Source organism: Desmodus rotundus, chromosome 9 (genome assembly GCF_022682495.2).
Source record: "Desmodus rotundus isolate HL8 chromosome 9, HLdesRot8A.1, whole genome shotgun sequence".
Taxonomy (NCBI): Eukaryota; Metazoa; Chordata; class Mammalia; order Chiroptera; family Phyllostomidae; genus Desmodus; species Desmodus rotundus.
In genome coordinates, this window is record NC_071395.1 from 44,770,613 (window position 1) to 44,795,864 (window position 25,252).

The 25,252-nt window shown below is 53.6% G+C and overlaps 1 protein-coding gene and 1 long non-coding RNA gene across 2 annotated transcripts; one reads left to right on the plus strand and one right to left on the minus strand.

Moving 5' to 3' along the window:
* Nucleotides 1-68: 68 nt before the first annotated feature.
* On the minus strand, nucleotides 69-24,131 carry TECR (trans-2,3-enoyl-CoA reductase). Its single transcript, XM_024556839.3, has 13 exons — nucleotides 23,975-24,131; nucleotides 3,180-3,230; nucleotides 2,435-2,486; nucleotides 2,062-2,106; nucleotides 1,865-1,968; nucleotides 1,673-1,788; nucleotides 1,482-1,587; nucleotides 1,247-1,319; nucleotides 1,120-1,163; nucleotides 989-1,046; nucleotides 830-918; nucleotides 417-462; nucleotides 69-334 (listed from the first exon to the last, which is right to left on the minus strand). Exons 1-13 carry the CDS (start codon nucleotides 23,987-23,989, stop codon nucleotides 207-209), a joined length of 927 nt encoding a protein of 308 aa, XP_024412607.1. The 5' UTR covers nucleotides 23,990-24,131; the 3' UTR covers nucleotides 69-206.
* On the plus strand, nucleotides 4,797-25,249 carry LOC123479406 (uncharacterized). Its single transcript, XR_006655021.2, has 3 exons — nucleotides 4,797-5,573; nucleotides 11,427-11,566; nucleotides 25,200-25,249. It is a non-coding gene; the product is annotated as an uncharacterized lncRNA (long non-coding RNA).
* The last annotated feature ends 3 nt before the right edge of the window (nucleotides 25,250-25,252 follow it).

The window sequence follows — 25,252 nt, forward strand, 5'->3', positions numbered from 1 at the left end:
CCCAAGCCTGCCTGTTCCTGTGTTGTACTGGTCCCCAAAGCCCTCAAAAGAAACACACTGAGTCTGAGTCCAGCTGGGCAGGCAGATTTTATTCCAGGTGATGCAGTGGCGTACCCCCTTCCCCACCCCCCAGAAGGACTTGGGATGGGGGTACGAGAGCCTGGTTCTTGAGAGCCCAGCTGGTAGGAGCCAGTGGGGCGGGCGACTCAGAGCAGGAAGGGGATGATGGGCATGCGCAGGGGTGGGTAGTCTCGGAACTCCTTCAGGTAGCTGCGGTGCTTGCCTTTGGCCCAGATGGTCATTTGGGTGAAGCCCACCAGGGAGAAGAGGGCCACTGCAGAGCAGAACAGGGTCAGGGAGGGTGTCCAGCCTGGGGTGGGGGCAGGGCCCAGCTGAGGGAGGGGAAGTGGGCTCACCTGGGAGACACTGTGTCATGATGGCAAAGCCAATCCAGGACCCCACCTGTGGGCACAGGGCGGGAGGTGAAGACAGGCAGGGCTAGGCAGGCCAGCTGTTTTGTTGAAGCCTCACCCACCCCCTGAGCCACCTCCCTCCCAACCTTTGCTTTCCAAGTAGAAGGTAGGAACCAAACTCTAATGCTAGAGGGGCCCCAAGTAAAGTGAGGCTGCATGATGAAGCCCCTCAGCCCTCAACACCAGAAGCCCAGCCTTACAGAACTCCCAACCCCCAGAGGCCACAGTCTGCATCTTCAGATGCTCATTCAAACTACAAAAGCAACCACTGAGCTAGGCAGCTCCCTGTAGAGACTGGCCCCTCCACATGGAACCTGAGCCCCACAAGGGAGAGGGGAAGCCAGGCTGGCCCTCACCTCATAGGTGTAGTTGGGGCAGGACACCAGCAGGAAGAGCCACGTGAAGGGGTTCTTTGTGGGGTACGGTATCTTCCTGGTCTTGGATCCTGACGAGAAGGATGAGTGAGTCCTCCCGGCCCAGCCCACCCACACCCCCTGCACAGAGCTGGCACTCACCAGCTGGCCGAAGATCCCGCAGGGCCATATGGATGGAGAAGTTGCCGAGCTGGCAGATCTGTCAGAGGAGCAGAGTCAGCCCAGAGCCACCCAGACTCCCTCCACCCCATCGCGTGTACCAGCCTGCTTACCACAAAGATGGCAAGAGCCAGTTTAACCTGCTGAGCTCCATAAGCTGAAAAGAGAGGGGGGAGGCCTGTGAGGGAAGCCTGGCGGGAGGGTGGGGGCTCACAGAAGCAGGGTCCCACAGCCACTTACTGGGAGGTGTATAGAGAGGGTGATTGATGTAATAGGCCATCCACGCAGCAAAGCCCCAGTAGTAGGTGCAGTTCTGAAAGGGAATAGGGCCAGGATGGGGCCTGGCCCAGTGGAGGGCGGAGTCCAGGTGGGCCAGGTGAGGTGCAGGAGGAGGTAGGAGAGGGCAGGGCCTGGGAAGGGAGGCAGGGGACAGGGCCAGGGTGGGCGGGCCTGAGACACTGGGCCGGGGGCTCACCTTGAAGATGTTGCGCAGGGGCATAGTGCCGTGGGAGAAGCGGTGTACAAAAAGCGTCTCCAGCAGGCGCTTGATGTAGTGGAATGAGTGGCAGATGCAGGCAAGGCTGGGAGAAGGGGAGCTGGCTCAGAGGGGTCCGCCCCCAGGCCTTGCCCCCACCCCCCTTCACCCTTCCAGCCTGGCCCACTCACTGCACCACTGTGTGCCGGCTGGACGTGAAGTCGTATTTGTGGCCATAGATGAAGGGAACCCGGAAGTAGAAGAGCAGGTAGATGAAAAGGGGTCCCGCATACTCTGTCAGGAAGACCTGGGAAGGTGGGCTTAGGTGAGTCACCCCATGTGGTTAATGGGAGAGGGAGCCGTAGGTATGGTTCAGGGCTCACCGTCACCCAGCTGATCTGAGCCCCCAGGTCCCGGAAGTACAGTGTGGCGGTGGTGCCCACAGGCAGCTTCTGCAGAACGTCCTCATCCTTCAGGGACTTGCCCTCTGCAGAGAGGCAGGCCATGGCTCAGGAGCTACCCAGGCCTTCGCCCACTGCCGCTGGGGTGCCCGGGGTGGCCAAGCGACAGCTGTACTCACTGGGGTCCAGGCGGAGGGACTGGCGGGCAGGGTACCACTGTGGATCTGTGGGAAGAATGGGGTGTCACAGCACACAGCCTGGCAGGGCCCAGGGACCCCACAGCTCCTCCCACCGAGGACAAGGCCTGTGTGGCTTTTGTGGCTCCAGGACACAGCCCAGAAAAACACAGGCAACTGGGATGTCCTGAAACCAAGCAAGGGTGTTCCTGCTGATGGCCACACGGGGGCACTGCAATAGGCAAGCCCAGAAAGTCCTGGACCTCTGGGGGCATCTCTACAGGCCCTGGGGAAAGAAGCTGGCAGCAGGGGTCCCACCCAGAGACTTCTGGCCAGAAGGGCTGCGGGAGGCAGTGTGGCCGGGCCCTGGACTTACGGCTCTTAGTGAAAAGGTTCTTGATCTCTGCGATGGTGGCATGGGGTTCCACCTGGGGAAGCACAGGCCAGACAGAAGTCAGCCCTGGGGGGAGCCCAGACCCCTGATCCAGGCTCCCTCCTGCTGTGGTGGGGATAGATGGGGGCCTGGGTAGCTGCTGCAGGAGTGGGGAGGGGTAGAGTCCAGGCCCCACACCCATATGGCCAAGTGGAGCAGCAAGGGCCTGCCAGAGCGGGGACGGCAGTGGGCTTTAGGGCTCAGTTTTAGCAGGCAGCTGGGATGCCCCCAGCCAGGCTGGGAGACAGGAAGCTGGGCCTGTTTCTCTGCCCCTCCTCTCCACTCCACCCACAACTCCCACCAGGGTCCAGGCCAGACCTCCCCTGGAAGGACAAGCTCCCCTTCCACCCCCGCCTGGCCTCAGAAGGGGCAAGGTCACAACTCCACCCCCCTCCTAGCCCATGGTCCTGCAGGGTCCAACTGAGGCGGCTTCACCTTCTCTTGCACTAGGAGGCCAACTCCTGGCCACACCCAGAGGCCAGAGCTGCCCACTCTTCCTCGAGCTGGCAGGGACAGGCCCAGGCCTGAGGACAGCACCCCTCATGCACACCCCTCCCAGGCAGGGGGTAGGGTGTCAGGACACAGGTTAGAGGGGCACTCCCATCTCCCTCAGGGCCAGGAGTCCCCAGAAGGAATGGGGAAGTGGGCCCAGCACCCTAGCCCAGTGCCGCTGGCATCACTGTCCTACCTTGTCCAAGAAGCACAGCTTCTCCCGAGTCTTCGCATCCAGGATCTCCACCTCAAAGAAGAGAACAGCCTTTTTAGGTTTCTTGGCCACCTTTGGGGGTACAGGCCGGGGGAGGCCATTAAGGCCGAAGACAGGGCCAGGACCAAGGCCCTGGCTGGCCTCCCGAGCCACCAGGCTCATACTCAGGTCCATACCGCCCTGCTCTGCCCGCGAAGCCAGCGGCCCAAGCCACCAGCCGTCAGTCCCCACCACCAACCTACCCACGCGCAGCGCTCTGGGCCAGGCTACGGGATCAAATTCTGCCACGGTGCTGGAAAGAAGCCCACGCCTGCCCTGGCACTGCCACCTTCTGTGCAGATGTAACCCGAGTGGCCCCACAGCCATGCCCAGCTAAATATAAAACTGTCCAGACAGGCCCCCAGGAGCTGGATCACGAAAGTGAAGCTTTCAAGTGGACACAGCCCCCGAAGAGCACCAGGGGATAGGGAGATCCCCAGAGGAAGGCACTGAGGTACCCCTCGGCCCCAATACCCAGTGCAGGGTGGGGGCCAGTCTTGGGGAGGAGGGTGAGAGGCCAGCAGGCAGCTCAACCCTGGCAGCCAGTTCAGGCTGGCAGAGTTCACTGGGCTTGGAGAAGTCCCAGCTATTTTGAGAATCTGAGATAGATCATCCATTTCCCCTTCTGAACTGTGAGAAACACTCGGATTATTTCCCTTGTGCATTTGTGTTCCTAGGGAGGTGACAGATTCCAGAGCTACTGGTGCAGAGAGCCTCTCTCTATGTGTGGAAAGGGTCAGGAAACCAGGAAGTTTCCAGAAAGCACCCCAGCCTGGGTTCAGGCCTCAGTCCCGCCTCCCTGACCTCCCTCCCCACACACTTTCACTAGATCGACCCAGACCATGTCCAAGGCAGTCTTTGTGTCCTGTAAGCCTAGGCCCTGAGACCCTCAAAGCCCAGGGCACACAGCCTGCACCACACACAATCTCCCTGAGCCCCAGACAGGGGCAGAGCAGAGGGGCAGATCTGGGAGGAAAGAAGCTGGTAGGGGTAGGAGAAGAATCTGACCCACCCACTCCACGCAGGTTAAAGCAGATGCCACGGGGGTGAACTGCAGAAGCTGCAGTGAGGCCCAGAGGGCGGCCTGATCCTACAAGGCCTGAGTGCCACTGAGTTTAGCACAGGCAGTGGCAAGCAAGGCTGGGTCTGTCCCCAAATCAGCCACTGGGTAACAGATGCTGAGGACCCTTCCCACCCCTGGTGGGCCCTCAATCAGTGGCAGCGTGGGGAAAAGGAGCAGGACATGAAACCCTAGGCAGGGCCCCAGCCAGGCTCTCTGACAGCATGCCACCCACCCAAAGCTCAGGAAGAGGGCTCCCCTGCAACTGGAGTCAACTGAAAGGGGCTCTCTCCACTCACCACCCCCCAATGACAGTGGGAGGGGCAGAGGATGCAGTGGGAGGCACACAGGACTGACTCTGGCTCTGCCACACAGTCGTGTCTCTCTGGGCCTCGGGCCAGGGGCAGACAGGAAGGGGTGTGCTTCACAGGGCTGTGAGGGTCCCCTGCAACAGTGCACCTGAAGCGCCAGTGGGGGCCTGATGGATGCACGGTGCCAGAGCCTCTGGCCCTGTGGGGCTGCCATGAAGGGAAGGGCATGGGCCCGGGTTCAGATCCCAGCTCCCCGGCTGGCTGCAGCGCCTGCACTAGGTAGGAGAGGACCATTGTGGAAGTGAGGGTAGGAGAGGACCCAGCCCCCAAGAAGCCTTCACCACGCCGCCTGCACTTAACACACTAGACAGAGCTCTGCCAGGCCATGTGGCCTTGAGGCACAGGTTACCGAACCCCTCTGAGCCACAGGGATAACAAGGCCAGCCAGAGGGGCCAGAAACAGGGAGTTGGTCCTATCACCTGCAGTACTGGGCGCACCAAGGGGACTCGTGGGAGAGGGAAGGGGCACACACGCAATGAACTGAAAGGGCTAGAGCACCAGGGCCCCAGGCGGGCACAGGGCCTGCCCCGTGGCTGCACGTATATTAATAGTTGCTGGGTCCCAGGCGGGCAGGGTCCACATGCCTTCGGAGCCTGTGTGGTCCACAGAAAGACAGCACCAAGCGTGCGGGAAAGAAGCCTCCAAGTTCCTGCTGAACCACTCAACAGCTTAAAATACAACCAGTCCTCTCCCTGTCCACCAGCTGGTGGGGAAGGGCTGAAATCCTACCCTCCAGGACCAGGGCCCAGGAGGAGAGGACGGCTGTCAGGGCCCCAACTGGCTGCTGGGAGAGGAAGCTGGGCAGCAGGAGAGGGTGGCCAGGAGAAGGGCCACACTCCCAGCAGCTGCCACACTGAGCCCAGGCCTACCCACGCCAGAGGACAAGAGAAGCTGAGCCCTCAGAGGTAAGCCCAGCCCAAGGGGCAGCACCAGGGGCCTGGGCCACCAGGGTGGGGGCTAACGCAGCACAGGGCCACCTCAGTAGGGCTGGTCCTCGTTTCCTATTTCCTGTCCCCAAATCTTGGGACCCAGCACCATCTTTACCACACAAGGTCTGAAAGACCCTGGCGGGTAGGGGGTGGGCAGACCCAGAAGTTCTCTGTACTATTTTTGCAACTTCTGTGTCTATAATTATTTCAAAATAAAAAGTTAAATATAAGTTATGCTAGGTGATAGAAGGCAGACACAAAGGGTCACATATTTATATGAAATGTGTGGAAGAGTTAAATTAAATCCATGGACAGAAAGAGACTGGTGGTTGCCTGGGGCAGACAGAGGGAGAATGGGGAGTGTCGGCTAATGCGGCTTGGTCTCCTTTTGGGGTGATGGAAGTTGTGAAACTAGGGGTGGGGTGTTGTACAGCAGTGTGAATGTACTAAATGTGGCTGAACTTTTCACTTTTAAGTACGCAATTTTGTTATGTGAATTTCACCTCAATACAATTTTTAAAAGGAAGGTGCTAACAAATAGGTCCCAATTACCCATCAAAAAAAAAGTCCCTGGGCAGGGAGCAGCAGAGGCTCCTCACCCGAACCCACCCAGACTGAGGTCCTAAACGTGGGGGGCCCTCTTGTGTGCTTCCCGGTCTGCAGTCCCTGAGTTCACCTCCAGCTGCAACCCTCCCCACCCCAGCTCTGTGCCCAAGCACACCTCCCATGCCCTATGCCTGACACACACACACTCCACATGCCTGCCCAGCCCTGAGGCCAATCTGGGACAGGGGCCCAGGTAGGCCCAGGACTGGGGTCAGAGGCACAGGCAGCTGCTGAACACAGGAGGCGGCAGGCCCAGGCCCCATCCCCAGGAAGAAGGCGGGTGAGGGGCGGGGAGGAGTGGCGGATTCCTGAGGACTGCAGGGACAGCCCTTCCTGCCCCACAGAGGGAAGGGGCTAGGAGGGGACAACACATTCTACTCTATGATGAATGAAGCAAGGCCTATGAGGGGGTCACTGGCCCAAGGTCCATCGATGGCTACAGGCAGGGAGTGTGGCCTTGCCACCTACAATGGACAGAGGACAAGGACAGAGCAGGCACCCTGGCCTGGGGTGAATGTGATAACAGTCCCACTAGTCTGGGAGGAATTCTTACCCAGAGTCCTGAGATTCTGGGGCTCAGCCAACAGCAACTCGTGGTAGCACGAGATGGCAGAGGGGTGGGGGCAGCGACCAGGACAAGGGGCAAGGCCACAGCCCCCCTGCAGGGGCTGGGGGGGGTGCCAAAGCCACACTGTGGTCTTCCCCAGCTCAGAGAGGAGGACCTGGAGCCCCTGTCTAGCAGCAGGGCCTCTGGCCTTCACTGTCTTATGGAAATAAAAATGTTGCTAATCAGGGTAGCAGTAGCAGAAAGAGGGACGCCGTTTTCGAAGCACCTGCTCCAACCTAACAACAGTGCCCAGAGCTGTCTAGGAGGCAAGGCTCCAGGAATGGACCTGTCTGGCAATGACAGCACAGGTATGCCCAGGGCCTTTGCATGTGCTGTTCCAGCTGCCTAGAACGCTCTCCCCCAGACCCACAGGCCTCCAGGCAACTCTGCAGTGAGGCCCTTCCTGACCATCAACCTAAAATCTCAATCCCCAGACATTACCACCCACCTCCCACTAGGCTGCACGTTGTTTCCCAGCACCAAACATAGCCTAGCGTGGAGCTGTGCTCTGTCAAGACCTGTGTACGGCACCTGGCCGAAGACTCACCTATTTCCTGATTGTGTGGCCCTGAACAAGTTACCCAACACTTCTGAACCTCTATTTCCTCCTCTCCAAAGTAGGCAGGCCCCAGCTGCTGTCTCAAAGGGTTACTGTAAGATTTAGAAAGGTGATAAAAACCACCAAAAAAGAAAGTACATAAACATATCCAGCCTAGAATTAATCGTATAAAGAATAAATACACAGACTAGTAAAAGAGCACTGCTAGATGCCCAGAGAGCCAGGCTGCTTCTCCCCAAATCCTGCCCACAGCACATCAAGGTCACAGAGGTGATGCAATGATGCTTCATCCAGCTGCTGACAGTGAGCAGAACCCTAACAATAGCAAGACATGTGTGGGCAGCAGAGGTGGGGCCTCTGGCACAGTCCCTACCACAGTCCCTACCATCATTCCCCACAGTGCTGGAGGCTGCCACATCTCTGCTGCCCCCTTGTGGCAGCAGCTTTCTTCCCACAGTCCCACATTCTGGAAGGGTGCTGGTGGCAGCACGGCTCCACATTCCCAGGTCCCAATGCCGGCACAGGATGGGATGCTATGGGACCAGGATGGGACCGAGAGAGTGAGCACTAACCACAGCTCTGCCACTTACCAACCAAGTGGCTTCAGGGAGCCACTGCCCTGCATTCATTCATCCATCCATCCATTCATTCATTCCTGCACCCCTTCTTCCCATGGCTGGACACTGCAGTGAACAAAACCAGGCCCCTGCCTCCAGGGGAACTGCATTACACTCTGTGTGTACTTGCAGGTAGCAAGCAGGGGACAGGAGCAGACAACAGTGGCATGATTTGTCACCAAGGGTTTCAAAGAAAAACAGAGAATGGGATGGGGTGGAAGTCAGAAGTCGGGTAGGTAGCCACTTTAGGCAGAGTGACCAGGGAAGGCCTCCCTGAGGAAGGGGCATCTAAGCAAAGGCCCGCAGGAAGTGAGGGAACAAGCCAGGTGCACACTGGGGGAAAGTGTTCCAGGCAGAGGGAGGGCAAGTACAAAGACTCTGAGGCTGGACTGTGCCTAGCGTGCTTGTGGAGCAGGCCGGAGGCCAAGTGGACTGAACCGCATGAGTCAGGGGGAGAGCAGGAGGACATGAAGACTGGGAGGTGACAGGGGCAGGTCATACAGGGCCGTGTGAGCCACAGAGAGGATTCTGGCTTTTACTGAGTGAAGCAGGAGCCATGGAGGGTTGAGAGAAGAAGAGGGACATAACACATGAACTCAGTTGTTCATAGGCACCACCTGGGAACTGGGAGTTCAGGGTGGAGGTGAGAATGGGGGTGAGAAGTGGGAATTCTGGACACACTGTGAAGGTGGAGGAAATAGGATCTGCTTATGATTTGCATGTGGAAGTGAGAGAAGGGGAAGTCTGAGGTCTCTATCTGAGCCCCATAAGGGAGCAGCAGGAAGTAGGAGGCCGGTGGGAGGAGCAGGCACCCCCTGAGCCCAAGCTGGGTTTGCAACTGCTCTTCCACCCTGCGTGAGCTGCCAGGCAGACACAACACACAGGGCCCAGGCACCAGCGCCCAGGTCACCAGAGCCAGGAGCCTGGGCCCCTCTTGAGCTTTAGTTTCCCCATCTTTACCAACACAGCCAGCCTGGTGCTTCCTGGGCTCTTCCCATCTGTGAGGCAGACTCAGTGGCCTCAAGATAGAGTCCACATCCAGGACCTGGGACGAGGGGCTGGAAGAGGCCCAAGAGTCAGCAAGAAGTCAGGGTCACCCTCAACACCTCCCACTTTTGCACTTGGAACTTCCTTGCATCCTAAGATGGGACCTGCTTAATGGGTATGAGGACAGTGGGCCCAGAACTTCAATAGCTTCCCAGCCACCTCTCCTTACCCTCTCTCGTCCCTACAGCAGCCAAGGGAGCAGGAGCCATGAGCTCTGTTTCACAGATGAGGAAATCAACCCACATCATGTACATGCCTGAGCCCAGACTCCTGATACACACGGTCTCCTGGGACCACACCCCCAGCCAGGACATGCTCTGCAGTGGCCCCCACAGAGGGAGCACAAGGCAGGACACCTGCCTCCAGCAGGTTCTCTGGGACACCACAGGGACTGCCTGAGAGGAAAGGGCCCTTAAATAGGTCTGCAGCATGCTGGGCAGCCTGGCAGTACCCAGCCAGTGCCTGCAGGGGGACATCTCCTGAGGCTGAGGCATAAGAGGCTCCCTATGGTGCAAACACTGCTCAAAGCAACCTGGATGCCAGACAAAGATGGAAATGGCCCCACAGGTCCTTCAGCCAGCCAGCCCAGGCACTCAGCTACTGCAGCTCCCACAGCCACCACGCAGGGCACAGGGGACGGAGGCCTGGCCCATCTTGGCACCTGGCCAGATAACCAACTTCACCAATGCAGAGGTCTGAGAGCACTTGCTCAGACTCAGAGGCTCGGCGTTCTCGGCTCCCTTTCCCTACACTTTCCAGAAATATTGCTGTCACAGTGCTCCTGCCAGAGCAGCTGGAAAGACCTTGGGCTCAGCTACCAGGAAGCCAGCACAGGCCACACCTGCTCAACCAGAAATACCTCCTTCCCCAGTGGCCTCCCCTTGTGACCCCATTTCTCCAAGGAGCCCAGGACAGCTGTGGTGTGTGCAGAATGTCATCACCCAGAGTGGGAGGGGCAGAGAGACAGACCACCCATTCCCAAGTACCCAGCCAGCCAGCTCTCACCCCCCACACCCACTGGCCAGATGAAGGGTGCCAGGGTCTGAATGCCAATGTCCCTAGGCTGTGGGACCCAAGGCCAGGAGAAGCTGGCAGAGTAGCTCACCAGCACCCACAGCCCACACACCTCCCTGGGCAGTTACAGGCTGTGCCTGTTCCATTTGGAAGTAATGTATATCAGATGCTGACCTCGTTCCAAGGACTGTACTAGGACCTTCACCTGCAAAATTCACCTAACCTCATCTGGGCCTGTGACCCGTTAGGTGGCTCACAAGGCTGCACTTGCCCAAGACAGGTAACCAGGAAGTGCCAGAACCAACGCCAGCCCAGCCTGCTTGGGTCTACAGCCCCTGCTCACCACCACAATGCAATACAACCTCCACTCTGAAGAGCAGGACCAAATGCTAACAGAAAAAGGCAAACCCTGGACTGTACTATCTGGAAGGCACCTCCCTCCCTGCTGACACCCCAACTTCGGCACACCAGCCTGGAAGGTCTGGACTCAGCAAAACATGCCACCTCCACAGGGAGCACTGAGCCTACTCCTCTCTGGGTGCTCAGCCTCCCCTGGCCCCGAGGTCAGGCCTGATAGAGTGCAAAAGGCTTGTCACCTCCTAACACCACACAGAGAGGCCTAGGAAGGCTTAGCAGCTGTCTAAACACTTCCTGTGTGTTTCCTTGTCACAGGCTAAGGCCATCAGCAGGCCCAGAAAAGCAGTGCTACAGGAGGGCCACAGTGCCGGAGTCTGACCTACTTTCCCAGCCTGAGCCTTGGCTTCTCCATCTGTCAATGGGAAAGTTCGTCAGAGGACCTAACACAGATGACTCCTGTGACACATGTGGCAGAAGTCCTGCCCAGTGGTCCTGAACCCCGCCTGCTTGTGTGACAACCTAGCAGGGAAATCAGGACCTCTGATGGGGCCCAGGATCCACAGCTTCAAACGTTCCCAGGTGGCCGATGGAGGTGACCCCCCAACCTGGGCTGCCTTCCTCAAATAGACCCTGCCCTCTGGAAGAAACCCAACTGATACAGCCCTCCTAGCCCTCCCAGTGGGGCCTCAGCCAATCCCTGAGGTCACTCCCCACCCCCTCCCTGCCCCCTCTTCCCCTGGGTGTGAGCACACAGACCCCACCACCATCACTGTCTCCCTTTTAGATCAGCAGTTACACCACTCACAGAGGAGGAGGCCAAAGTGCGTCATCAGCCCAAGGGCACATGGGCTACAAGCTCCAGGAGCAGGATCTCATCTGTTTCTGCTCCTAGGAATTGAATACTCTTCCTTCAGGGCCATTCCAGGACCCAGATCCCCTGGGGATGGCCCAGATCTGCACTCCTGTACCCCATGGCCAGGTCCAGGCTGGTGACCACATGTGGTCTCTGTATCTCTGGGCAGGAAGGCACTGTCAAATCAGAAAGCTGGAAGAGGCCAGAGATGCTGACCCCTGTGGATGCAGGCTGATCAGACCGGCATGAGCAACTCATCTGGGCCGACCCCCCAACCTGTGCCCAGCACTCCCAGGCCAAGTGCAGCAGGTAGGTTAGTCCACCCTGGGGATCCACGTGGCCAGCCTTATACAGGGAGCAGCAGCTAATGCCTCCCACACACTCCCAACGTGCCAGACACAGAGGCATGTCCTCCACATGAATTATCTCCTTTACTATTAACCCCCTTTTTCAGGTGAGTCTTACTCATTCACTGCATAAATACTGACTGAACACCTGCTACATGCCAGGCACTGTTAAAGGATCTAGGGATTCAGCCATGGAAGGAGAAACAGAAATCCTTGTCCATGCAGATCTGACATTTTAGTCAGGGAACAGAGGCAATGAAATAGTTACACATAGTAGAAGATGACATCTGCCAGAGGAAAAGGGGACGGCAGTGGCAGGTGAAGGCGGGTACAGTTTCATATAAAGTGGTCAAGAAAGGCCCCCTGAGAGGACACTGAGGCAAGCCCTGAAGGCCGTGAAGGAAAGAGCAGTTCAGAGACCTGGGGACAGCAGCCAGGCAGAAAACAGCCTGTGCAGCGTGCCTGGTGTGCTCAAGCAGCAGAGCAGAGGCCCCTGTGGCTGGAGGGAAGAGCAAGGGTGGGAGTGGGAGGAGGTGAGGGCAGGGTATCCTGGGCCAGGTGCAGACTTTGGCTTTTACTCCGAGTTTGGTGGGAGCCATAGAGAGTTCCAGCCAGAGCAGGAATGCAACCTGACTTGGGTTCTTAAAGGATCTCTCAGAATGGTAAGGAAGTAAGGGTGAAAGTAGGCTATGGGGAATAATTCTATCACAAATAAAGGATGCCTTAGACCAAGAGGTCTGCAGACTACAGCCCACAGGCCAATCCTGGTCCACTGCCTGCCTCCAACAAGCTAAGAATGGTTGGAAAAATCAAAAGAAGCCTATTTCATGAAATTCTGACGTCAATATCCACAAAGTTGTACTGGAACACGGCCATGCTTGCTGATTGACGGATCACCTAGGGCTGCTTTTGTTACAACAGCTCGCCCATTAGGCAGGCACCCCTCCACTGTTTTTCAGAAAATTAAAGAGTTGGGACCTAGTCCCAGGAATGGCAATAGGACCTGGAGCCCAGAGATGGGTGTCACTCATTTTCTCACCCCCATGCAGGTCCCCAACAGCCAAGTGGCATGGTAGGTGTTACCAGGTCAGGGAGAGAGATCCTGGCCCCAGCCTCAGCTCCCGGGGCTGCCCATCTCCTAGGCCTCTCTCTGGTCCAAAGGAGCTCCAACCTAGGTCATCACACCTTAGTATGTGAGAGTAAGCCAGTGGCCTCTACCTGAGAGTGGTTGTAGCCACTTCCTGCACAGCAATCCTGTGCCCCTCAGGGGCAGCTGGCCCAGGTCAGGGAATCCCCGCCATACCAGAAGCCAGGACCTGCGCCCACACAGAGTGAGGATGTGCTTGCTGCCCACAAACCTGCAAAGGGCTCAACAGTGTACAGAGGGGCATCTGAAACCCCAAAAGCCTTTTCTGCTGACAAATAAGTTCCCATTCTTCATTCTCTCATCAAACACTCGCTGAGCCCATCCATGTGCCAACCCGTGCTAGGTGCTGGGCACCTAGGATGGGTAGAAAAACTTATTTGTGACAGCAGGTGCTGGGCAACATTCCAGGTGATGAGATACAACAGTGAACACAGCCAAGAGAGGCCATAGCCCCCCATGGGACCTGTTCACGCTCAAGGGGAACATGGGCAAAGCATCTACCATGTAACACAAGGTCCAGATGTACCAGGTGCCATAAAGAAAACAAAGGGCAGCCCTGGCTGGTGTGGCTCAGTGGAATGAGTGCCAGCCTGCAAACCAAAGGGTCGCAGGTTTGATTCCCGGCCTGGGTTGCAGGCCAGGTCCCCAGTATGGGGCGACCGAGAGGCAACCACACATTGATATTTCTCTCCTTCTCTTTCTCTTTCCCTTCCCCTCTCTCTAAAAATAAATTTAAAATCTGAAAGAAAAAAAAAAGCAAAGAAATAAAGAAAATCGAGGGCAAAGGACCAGAGTGCCACAGGAATGATTAGGGAAGGCCTGTCTAAGAAAGTGTGATTTGAATCAAACCATAAGGCCATAAGGCTCCCTGCTGTGGGGTAGTGTGCAAAGGCCCTGAGGCAGCACAGAGCTTCTCAGAGCTCAGGAACATGGAGAGGCTGGAGCAAAGTGGACTGGAGAGCAAGCAGCTGAGGAGGAGGCTGGAAGGGCAGCCCAGACAAGCCCTTTGGGAAGGTGCTGGAGTGCCACAACCTGGTCTGGGTTGGAGAAGGATCCCTCCCACTGTGGGGGATGGGGAGCAGCAGTAACAGTCTCAGAAACCACCCAGAGCTGCTGGGGGCTTGGACTGGGGCATAGAGGTGACAAGTGGTGAAAGTGACACCCTACTTTCTGGATTCTGAGTTGTCACTGACTCAAAACCAGCTGCCAAGTTTTAAGAGGAAAAAAAAAACAAACTTCCTCTGTCAATATAAGGTATGTGTATCAATCATAAGATGCATCCCAACTTAAGGAAGGAACATGAATATGCTGAAGGGGAAAATGTGCATCTTGAGATGAAGATGGAGTAGTAGCAAATGCAACAGAGGGGTACAGGTTTTCCGAAATGTTTAACAGGTCTAGCCACACCTAACAAGGGAAAGGTAAACTGAAAGATGTCAGCCCTAGCTGTTGAGAGAGGGGTCCAGGAAGACACCCACGGCTGTCTTCCCACCTGTGAGCCCCACAGGTTTCTGCCGGTTCCACTCTGCCCCTCTGGTTGAAAGTGAAATAAAGCGATAGGAAAGAAATCTAGGAGTCCTGACATGGATGACCTTCCCCAAGCTTTCTCCCTGGATGGTGCGTGTTCCCAGGTCCAGGAGGGAGACTTGGAAGTGGTTTCACATCACCGGAAATGGTCCTGTCCACTGAGACCCCAGGTGATCCGGGTTGAGGCGGGCAGTGAAGTTCCTGGGCCAGCCTAGAGGAAGGAGCCTGGCAGGAAATGTTCTTGGGGACTGATGATCAAGGTTTTTAGCACTCCCCACAGGATCTCCATCTTATCCTCACAGGACAGCTCAGAGTTCAGGTAACTCTGGGTCAAAAAGGATGGCCAAACTCCAAAATTACTAAAGACACACAGTGACCAGCTTCGCAACAGAAGAGGGCCCATGCTAATGCAGCAAAGGCTACGTGCTCTCCAAGCGAGAAATTCCAGTCCATAAAATAGTCACGCACCCCACAAACATGTAAAGGTCCTTCCCCCTTGAGTTGCAGTGCCTTCTGGGGCGGGGGCGGGGGGTGGTTAAAGGTAATCTGGCTAACTGCCTAGGCCTGCCGTGCACCTTGCTCTGTAGGACAGTGTCTCTATCAGACACACAAAATCACTCACTCCAGTCTGCTGAGCCCTGACAGGAACTGGGGGGTCAAGAGGAGAGCAGATACCGAGGGGCTCACACAAACACCCTATCAGAAGGGGCTAAGTGTATGTGGAGAACTAAACAGGAGAATTGACAATGTAGCCTGGCTGGGTCAAGGGGAGCCTCTCAAAGGAGGTGACATTGGAGCTGAACCCTGAATGACAGGATTCCCAGACAGAGCAGCCTCTCCCCAACCAATCCCAGTACTGGGGCTGCCCAGTCGAACTCTAGCCCTGTCCTCTGTGGATCCCCACCTCCAGCCTGGAGAGTGTTAGACCTGATTCTCTGGAGCAAACAGTATTCAACAATATACTGTTTCAGGCTATACACCACCCCAAGAACTCTGATATTACCCTCACCCCCCCTCGAGAGATATGCTCCCCCAACCCCACCTCCTGAGAAGCCTTGGTGCAGCAGCCCCTCCAGCCCCTTATTGAATTAGACTCCTGAGCTGCCTGGGAGACAGCTTCTCCCCATAAGACTAAAGGCTCCATCTGCAACTCCCCCCTCAAGTTTCAACCTGCTTCCTGATGTGAGGCTCCAGTTGCTAATGTTAAACCATCCTGCCCCAAACATGGCCCACCCACACCCACCCTGAGGTCAGGCACTGTTCCCATGGGCCCCACCACACAACTAGCATGGCTTGACCAATGCTCCCTGATCCCTTTAAATAGGAATACAAAAGAATTCAGAAAGGCCCAGAGTACAGCACAAATCTTGCAGTCTCCCGGGATAACTGAATGGCCTGGGGACTCAGCTTACGTAACAGCCTGGTTCGAGCAGGGACAGGAACAGGGCTGTGCCAGCCTGCCAGTCATTGCAAGCTACTGAGAGGCCCTTTATCCCTCCAAGGTCTTGGAAAGACTCATGGCCCATCTGTAACTAACCACTTGTCAATAGGGAACTACACTGAGCATTTATGTAACAAACAAAGCAACAAGAGGGCCCCCGAGGACTTAAAAATAAGCCGCCTCCTGAAGTTAACCTTTTAGGTAAAATCAACAGGAAAAAGGGACTTCCATCACCCTACGGATAAAGTCCACAGGCATCTGGGTGGCTAAAAAGCCCTGCCCAGCAGGCCTCATCTCTTGATGAAGGACACCCATGAAAGTCTGGCTTCCAGGCCTCTGCACACACTGTTCCTCTCCCCTCCCTCAGGCCTCACTTAGGTGAAAGACTTTGAGGGCAAAGGCTGTGATTCCTTCATCCCAGTACTCAGGGCATTTAATAAGTAAAGAGAAAAATAATATGTTGAAACAAGTGCACTAATGAAGAAATGATAGATTGGAAACATATATGTTAAGCCTCAGGGCGGCAGATCGCCTAGACCAGCAGAGCCTGCCAGGTGCAGTCTTGGCAGCCCTCATGGAAAGGGTGGGACGATAGGGAGTAGGCCTGCGGAGGTGGGGCAGACCCCAAGCATGTAGTCAAGGAGCCATAAGAAGCTGCCTTCCCTAGGTCAGGACCCACTAAGGACTGGCCAAACGAGGCCCCGCAGCCCACCATGTGAGTCACCAGACTCATCCAGGTCCCTGCAGCAGACCCCACTCTCGCCCTTCTGCTCCCCATGAGCCTGACGGAAAGAAGATGCATTCATTCACCCAATCATTCATTCAACAAAGAGGCACTGGCCAGATCCTGGGGCGAGCTGTAGGAACAAGACACAGAGTCCCTGCCCTCACAGAACTCAGTCTGACCGAGGCAGAAAGACCATCAAGTACCCAAATGAAAAGACCCCGGCCAGACAGAGCCCATGAAAGGGAGACCGGGCCCTGGGGGGTGGGGGCAGGGGTTGTACTCAGACAGGATGGTCCAGGAAGCCTCTCAGCAGGACACTGAAGCTGAGCTCTCAATAACCAGAGGCAACAAGGCATGGGAATAACAGAAGGAAGAGCATATGCTCAGAGCAGCAATGTGGCTGTGGGTGTTTGAGAAGGGGGAATGTAGTGGTAAGTGAGGAAAGTGGGGAACAGAGAATGACAAGCAGCCTCAAAAGGAGTGAGCCAGAATGCTAAGATCCTCCCGTTTACACACTTGAGTGAGGAGGCTGTGACCCAGCACTGCTCCCTCGTATGGTTCTTTGTCAGAGTAAGTTCAAAAGCGGGTCCTGAGTGCGCTGTGACTTTACTGAGGGTCTTCCCGTAGAGCAGAAAAGAGCAGACCATCCCAAAATGTAACTTCCAGTGTGTGACGGTATATCGAAACTGGTCACTGGCATCTGGGCTGCTTCTCCCACCTTCTGGGCATATTATTAGCACGAAGCTGTCTCCAGAAGCACCACTGGCCCTGTTCACTGACAAGTTTTGAGGCATTCAAAAGAGACCACATGCGGAAAACACTTCAGGTGGCCTCACTGACGCAGATCTGTCTATCTGCACCGTGATTTGTCCTTATCCACCTTATGCTTTGTCCCGTGACTGAAGGCCAGGAAGTGTGCTGGGCACGTCCCACTCCCCAGTGGCCCTCTGAGACAGGTGGCCTCATCCTGACTTCACAGGTGAGAAAACGGGAACTTGAGCAGCATAAATGTCCAAGGGCAGACCCCCTTGGCGGCCTCCATACAACCCCTTCACGACCACACACTTCAGGCCTTCCCAGAGCACGACAATCTGGGCCCACACACAGCAAAGCCCACTTGAGGTCGGGTAGAATTGGGCTCTGCCACTCATTGTGTGACCATGCGCATCACTTTGCCTCAGTCTCCCCATCTGTCGAAGAGGGATAAGAACACTATCTATTTCATAGGTTTATTGTGAGGGTTAAATAAGTTATTAGATAAAAAGCACTTAGAGTGACAACGTTGGCAGTAGCTTTATTGTTTTTATTGTTATTATTACTATGCTCTGGCTACTTCCTGTATTCAGACATTCTCAGCTGCCACTGTCAGTATCAGCAAGAGGGTGTTAAGACCTAGCCTGAACTTGACCAACCAGCCCAACAAGGTCTCTGGCCTTTCTCACCAGCCAAGCCTGTCAGTGAAAGTGCAGGGATGCCCAATCAAACAACCCTGTCACAAGAGGTGCAAGTCCCTTCCAAGCACATTCCTACTCAAGGCTGTCAACCCTCTACCTCCTCTCTCCTCAGGAACCTGTTATTCAAGGGGCTCTGCTAAGCGCCGGATAACTCCCAGTCTTAGCCAGTGTAGCTCAGTTGCCCGACCTGGAGCCCACCCTCACCCACTGGGCTCCTCCTACCTGCCTCCTCCACCTAGGCCCTGCCTTGTTCACCTCAGCCCGGCCCTACCCCACCTCCTCCAACCCAGCACTGTGGCTGGCATCTGGAGGCAAGCAGGTCAACAGGACTCGCTAAATGTTAGCTGCTGTGCTGTGCCTGGCCCTGAGTTAAGTACCTTCCATGCATCTGCTCATCTAATGCTCACCACAGGGATAACCCCTTGAAGTCATAACCCTGTGAGGGTAGGGACCATTATGCCAGCAGGGTGGTGGTCAGTGTACCACACGGAGCTCCGAAGGGGGGGGGGGGGGCGCCTAATGACAGCATTTGCCACTTTCCAGGGTTTAAACAGCTCCCATCCCCCCAGCCTTACCCAACCCCTGCCCATTTCATGCTCTCCACCTGACCTATCTGAAAACACAGTTGGGAAGACATGCACAATCAGAGCCACTGTGAGCCAGCTAAGGCACACCCTTGACCCCCATTCTGTGGATGAGAAACCTGGCTTGTGAGGTTGCAGAACCTGCCCATGGGCTCCAGCTGTGTATAGGACTGGCTGTGAGGCCCTGGGAAAGGCCCTCCACTCTGGGCCTCAGGTCCCTTACCTGTTGAGTACAGAGGACAAACCAGAGAGTTCTAGAGCTCTAAAGAGTTCTAGGCCGGGGGTTCTCAGATTCAGGGGCCCGCAGCAAGGGAGTGGCTGAAGTGTAGAGCTATACCACCAAGGGACAGAGGAGGGGAGTCACCAGGAGAATCTGCCACTGTGAATCACTACCTGCTCAGAGCAAGAAGCCTGCAGGGTGTCAAAAGCCTAAGACCCACTCACAGGCTCTTAGCCTGAGGCATGCCAACACAAGAAAGGCCTTTAGCCTCACCAAGCTTTCATAGCTACAGAACTCCTGAGGGGCAGCCCATGCAATTTCAGGACAGAGGGAGACCTTCTGTCAGCAGTCCACATGGGCCCAGAGGCTGTCCCCCCGCACCCTCCAGGCAAGGATATGTCCTCAGAAACATGCACAGCCACCTGCTGCCTGGAGCAGCATCAGGAGAGGATCAAGGCAGGGTGTAAAGTAGAAGAAATATCCCTGCCCACCGGATCAGGTGCTCATAGGACTCGATAACCACTGGCGGCCGTCAGCATCAGCATCAGCATCATCACACTACTGTGGCTCTGATTCTTCTATCAATGAGCAATCGGACAGACCTGGTCTGGGCCCTGTCTCCACCATGATGTGACTGACTGGGTAAGTTCCTAATCCACAAAATGGGGGACACAGAGTACCCATCTCTCAGGGTTTTGGGAGGGACACTGTAAATGTGAAATGTCCCTGCTTTTATCATTATTGAGCCACAAAAAGAGCTCAGGAAGGGGGCTCACAACCAGGCTCCATCCAGACTGCAAATGCAGAATCAACACCAAAAGCATGTTCTGAAGGCCTGATTGATGTGGAGCGCAGAAGGGTGTGAGAATGAGAGAGCAGGCAGTCCTCATCTCCGAAAGTGTCATCTTCCTGCAAACAGGCACCGAATTTTCCCGGCCACAGTCAGGGACCCACATGCTAAAACAGGGCTCAACGGTCAGAAACTGCTTACTTATTCTTCGCCTTCTATTGCAGAAGGACACAAGAATTCAGAAGAAAAAATTACAGGAAACAGAAGACACCTAGTATCTCACCTCTGAAGTTTAACAGATAGTTTCATTTTCCTCTAGTTATATCAGATTCCCTTTTTTTCTAAAATAAAATAGACATAGCTACTAGCCCTGGCTGGTGTAACTCAGTGGATTGAGCGCAGGCCTGCAAACCAAAAGGTCGCCAGATTGATTCCCAGACAGGGCACATGCCTGGGTTGCAGGCCAGGTCCCCAGCAGGGGGCGTGAGAGAGGCAAACACACTTTGATGTTTCTCTCCCCCTCTTTCTCCTTCCCTTCCCCTCTCTCTAAAAATAAATACATAAAATCTTAAAAAAAAAAAAAAAAAGAAAGAAAGAAAGAAAAAAAAAAGAATAGGCATGGCTAAAGTCTTCCCCAAGCCTTTGCTTCCCCATCTTTTCCTCCCTAAGCAATGGTTCCTCTAACTACTGTGTAATCCCCACGCATTTTTCACCTCATATTACAATTTATCTTTTTATTAGGTATATACTCATAAATAGTACACATAACTCTCATTTAGTATATTTTTTAAATTTACAAAATCTTTTGCAATTTGCTTTTTTCCATTCAACAGGATGTTTGGAGATTTATTAAAGAGCTAGGTAAATCAAACTTATTTTTTTTTCATCTAATTGTTTTGTGCAAAACAGTTCAAATGAACGAACCAGTGCTGCATGTAGCACCTCCCATAAATAAGCATGCCCGTTAATGACGTATTTCCAGCAACTTCATAACGTTCTTTAAAACTGGCCTTTGTTGCCACAATGACATGGATTCCACTCCAAGGAGCAGACACAGACAGGCTCACAGAGGTTAAGTAAGCTGCCCTGGGTCACACAATCAGAGTGGCAGAGCCAGGACTCAGCCCAGGCCTATTCAAAGTCTAACATACCTTTTTAATTCTTTTTTTAAGATTTTATTTATTTATTTTTAGAGAGAGACAGGAAGGGAGGGGAAAAAGAGAGGGAGAGATAACCTCAATGTATGACAGAGACATCAATCAGCTGCCTTTTGCATGCCTCCACCCAGGGACCTGGCCCACAACCCAGGCATGTGCCCTGCCCAGGAATCAAACCAGTGACTTTCCAGTTCGCAGACCAGCCAGGCCCTAAGTCTAACATACCTTTGACACCATTAAACATGAGTGTACTTACTCTCTCCTTAATTATCACCTTCCTACTCAGTTTTCTGAGTCTAAACAATTGTCACATACTGATTCCTGTGGAGGGAGCTGAGGCAAGAATTTGCCTGAGGCACTATATTGGCCTACAATTATCCACAAACTGGGCACCAATAGAACTACCCTTTGTGGAGTGGAATGATCAAAGATCCTAAATGAGAGCAGGGGTGACCCCAAGAGGATGAGGCTTCCTCACCTTGGGGTGCCCAGCTGCAGGAAATGAGCAGTGACAGGCTCAGGGAGGCTGAAAGGTAGCAAGCAATTCCCCTCATTACAAGATGCAATAGTTGTTTTTCCAGTTGCTACTGGGATCATTGTTTTGACCTCTTATCTGCAATGGTGAAAACTGCAATAAAAAATAATCCTGTAGCCTGAGATGAGCAGTTTCCATATCTTACCTTGCTCTGACTCCAAGACAACACCAAGGGCTGCCCTCAACTTCCAAGAGCCAGCTTCAGCTAAGGCCTGAGGGTGACCTGCTTTATCCACCCTGCTCTATATCGGCTAGTCTCGGGCCACTGAAGGGATACTTTTTCTTTTTTTTTTTTTTTAAATCTCAGATCACAGAGGGGAGGCAGGCAAATAAACTTCAACAAACCTTTCCTACAGCTGGAATTCTAACAGCCATAACATCAGATATCAGACCTGGTTAGCTTGCTGTGTGAAACTGCATGAGTCCTGCACCTTTCTGTGTAACATTTCTAACACTCATAAACTGCACTTCAATCACTTCTAAAATGCACTTTATCATCTAGAAGAAACCTCTGGGGGCCACAAAGGCCTTTTGAGGGAGGCCAATCTCTCAGTGGAGAGGGAGTCACTTACGGGTAGACTTAGTCCCAAACAGAAATATATTCTTTGATGTGGACAGTAACTGAAATCTTTTTCTCAGTCTTTGCTAAATGTGAGTGAAAGCATCCTTGCTACTTTTACTGATCTGCAAAAAGCACCTGGAGTAAAACTAATCTGCTTGCTGTGTAAATTGGACAGGGAGACAAATGTTCCTACCATCCAGAAACTCTGTAGCTATCACCTCAGGGTACTTGGCAAAGGTTAGCAGAGAATGATAACAAAGAACAGCAGAATAACTTTTTTTCTTCCAAGGTCACTTTGAACACTAGGTTTGAAGCTCCCCATTCCTTGTGGGAGGGAAAAGGTTTGAGTAAGGCAAAGCATGTTCTCCAGTCCAACTATGGGTCTCAGGCTGTGCCCAGCTTCCCAGAACAAAAGTGCCCACCCCGAAGGTTCTCAGAGGCCTACTTTATCTGACTACTAACTAGTAAAATTAAGAGATTTGACTTGAGTGGTAAACACACAATGCTATATACAGATGATGAATTATAGAACTGTACACTTGAAACTGATATAATTTTATTAACCAACGTTACCCCCAATAAATTTAATAAAAAGTAAAATTAAAACTCCGTTTTCAAACTGCCAAACGGACCTTCCATCCTTCATCTTTCAAACTGAATGTGGCTTTTTCTCCAGGGTTACACAGAGGGTTTGAAAGGGAAAACTATATTCAAAGAACTTTATATATAATATTCACAAAGTTGAATGGGGCATGAGAGATAACTGAATCCCTACCTCCTTTTTCTTAATGCCATGTCAAAAATGATTGAGGACTTAATTGGTTAAAAGTTTCAAAAGATTCTGAGTGAATTTACCAAAAATAATAATAATAAAAGAGGCAGGCAGAGATAGTGGTATTCAACTTATGAATAAAAACAATTAATCCTTCCATTTACATGAGGTACCTAACCATAGTCAAATTCATAGAGACAGAAAGTAGTATGGCAGTTGCTGGGCAGAGGGGGGAATAGGAAGTTAATATTTCACAGGTACAGAATTTCAGTTTTGCAAGATGAAAAGAACAGAGTTCTAGAGACTGGTGGTGGTGATGATTACACAACAATGTGAACGTACTTCGTGCCACTGACCTGTACCCTTTAAAAGAGTAAAGATGGTAAATTTTATATGTATTTTACCACAATTTTTTTAATTGGGAGGGGGAAAAAAGAACAAGAAATCTCTGGACCTGCTAATTTTCACTTGGGAACCAGTATGTCATAGTGGCTAGTAGCTAATACTCTGAAGTTCTGAGTTTCTCTCTCTGCTCTGCATTTACTAGCTGGGAACCTATGGGCAAGTCACTTGACATATCTGAGGCTGTTTCTTCATCTACAAAAATGGAAATAATGACAATCATAGTCTCCTACTTCATAGGCTACAAGGATAAGAGAACAAGGTAACAGAATCTCATTAGCACAAGAGTGAGCACTTGCTAAATGGTTATAATTAACATTTTTAATAATAAATGATCTTATTCAATGATGTTACTTAAAAGTCAGCAATAACTAAATGATAAATTACTATTATCAGAGAGATCTATAAGTGCATGAAAAGACTTTGTTTTATGAGAAAAAGAAACCCAGGTTAGAAGTCAGAAGACAGGCTTCAAGAGTGGCTGTGGGCGTGAGTCTTCTCCACGGTGACACACAAGGATTGACAAAGATGATCTCTTAAGATTACCAGGAAGCCAGATGAGCTCTGCTGCTTGGCCGGAGCCAGCCCTGGCAGCACCTCCCTCATCTCCTAAGCTTCTCGGAACGTCCTGGGCGAGGGAAGGGGTCCAAAGGTCGTGCCAAAGAGGGATGACAGCAAAACCCCTTCCTAAGCCTGAGGAGGCGGCATGGTGCAAGGTTTGGACAAGACACCCACACATCGTGGGCAAAGGTCCCGCACCTCCCCTCCTCCCCACCAAAGTCTGCAACTTTGCCCGCTGGGGCAGCTGCAAGCAGGTCAAGCAGAGACCCCCAAGAAAAGGCACCCCCAAAACAGCCTGGTTTGCAGAATTATAAATACCTCCTCTGCACATGCGCACTGAAATTTACAAGCAGCGAGGGCGCAACCGCGCCCACTGCGCCTGCGCCGTTTGGCTCTTCTTCGAGCACAGCACGAAAAAGGGAGATCCCGTGGTCCCACGGTAAAGAATGGGTCTGCGGCTAACGGTCGGTCCCTGTTTTCTCATTTCTTACCTCATAATGCTTCATGACTCCCTCACACAGCGACTGCTGCAACTGCTGCTGCTTCTGCCTACCAGCGCGCGATGTAGGACGGGTCCCTCAGGCGCTCACCACCACCGCGCGAGACTAACCCCGGTTCCGTGCCCGCCCCGCCCCTCCCTGCCGCGAGTCCCCTTCAGCCAATCAGCGTGCAGGGCGCCCACCTTCTTCCCCGCCCCAAGGGATGGTCGGAGGAAGGACTAGCCGCTCTTAATCCTAGGGATGGCCAATCATCTTGGGGAATCCACCGAGGGGGCGGAGCGCAGGCCGAACTAGGCAAGGTAAAGGGGGCGTGGCCCACACCAATCAAAATTGGCCCCCAATCCGCGGGCCCCTTTCCCCGCCCTTTGCTGGCGTTGCTGTGGAAACCAAGGAAGTAACGGTTACAGCAAAAAGGGAGGCGGGAGTAAGAAGTTGAGTGACAAGGAGGGCAGCATCCATAAGGCGGGCGGCGAGGCTGGGTTAATGCCCCTGGGGTACTGGGGAGCAACGGGAGAGGGCTAGGGGCTGTGAGAGTGGGCTGAAGTTCCTGGATGGAGAGGCCTCTCCGGCGAAGGGACCCATATCTGTCATGAATGGGAGGGAAGGAAAGGAGAAATGGGTGGCGAAAAGCACCCTGGGATTCTCCCAACCTGCACCCTGGTGAGTGTCTTCACTGCCCTTTTCAATGCAAGCTCCCGTTCCCGTAAGGGCAGGGGGCCCACATTTGTCTCCACCTGCGCTGTCGGGTATGGTCACCACTTGAAGCTGGCGAGCCCTTGAAATATAGCTGGTCCAGTTTAAGATGTGCTGTATACATGTCAAACACACTGATTTCAAAAAATAGTACGAAAAGGAGGGTTTTTTTAAATCTCATAATAACCTTTTATGTTGATTACACCTTGAAATGATATTTTGGATATACTGGATTAAGATACATCACTAAAATTAAGTTCCCCTGCTTAACTTTTTTAACGTGCCTATTGGAACATTGACAATCACAGACACAGCTCACATTTGTGGCTGGCAGTTGGGCACACACTAGCTCTACTGGACAGTGCTGGCCTGGGGTCATGCCATCTTTTGTCATGCATGGGCTTGAGAGGCTGGATGCTAACACACACACACAGACTCATCACGCACACACTCAAGACTTCAGGATAGGCTCAGGAGTGGGCAGCACCTGGCACACTCCCTCACCCTCTCTTCTTTCTCCCAGTTCCAGGCCTGCTCCTGAGACACCATCAACAGTTGCACCCTCTGGAACCCAGA

Bases quoted from the DNA above. Each gene is read 5' to 3' on its own strand.
- TECR (XM_024556839.3), bottom strand. The intron at 1,047-1,119 runs GTAAGCAGGCTG...CTCCTCTGACAG, and splicing joins TGGCTCTTGCCATCTTTGTG to ATCTGCCAGCTCGGCAACTT. The intron at 463-829 runs GTGAGGGCCAGC...CTGTGCCCACAG, and splicing joins GCCCCAACTACACCTATGAG to GTGGGGTCCTGGATTGGCTT.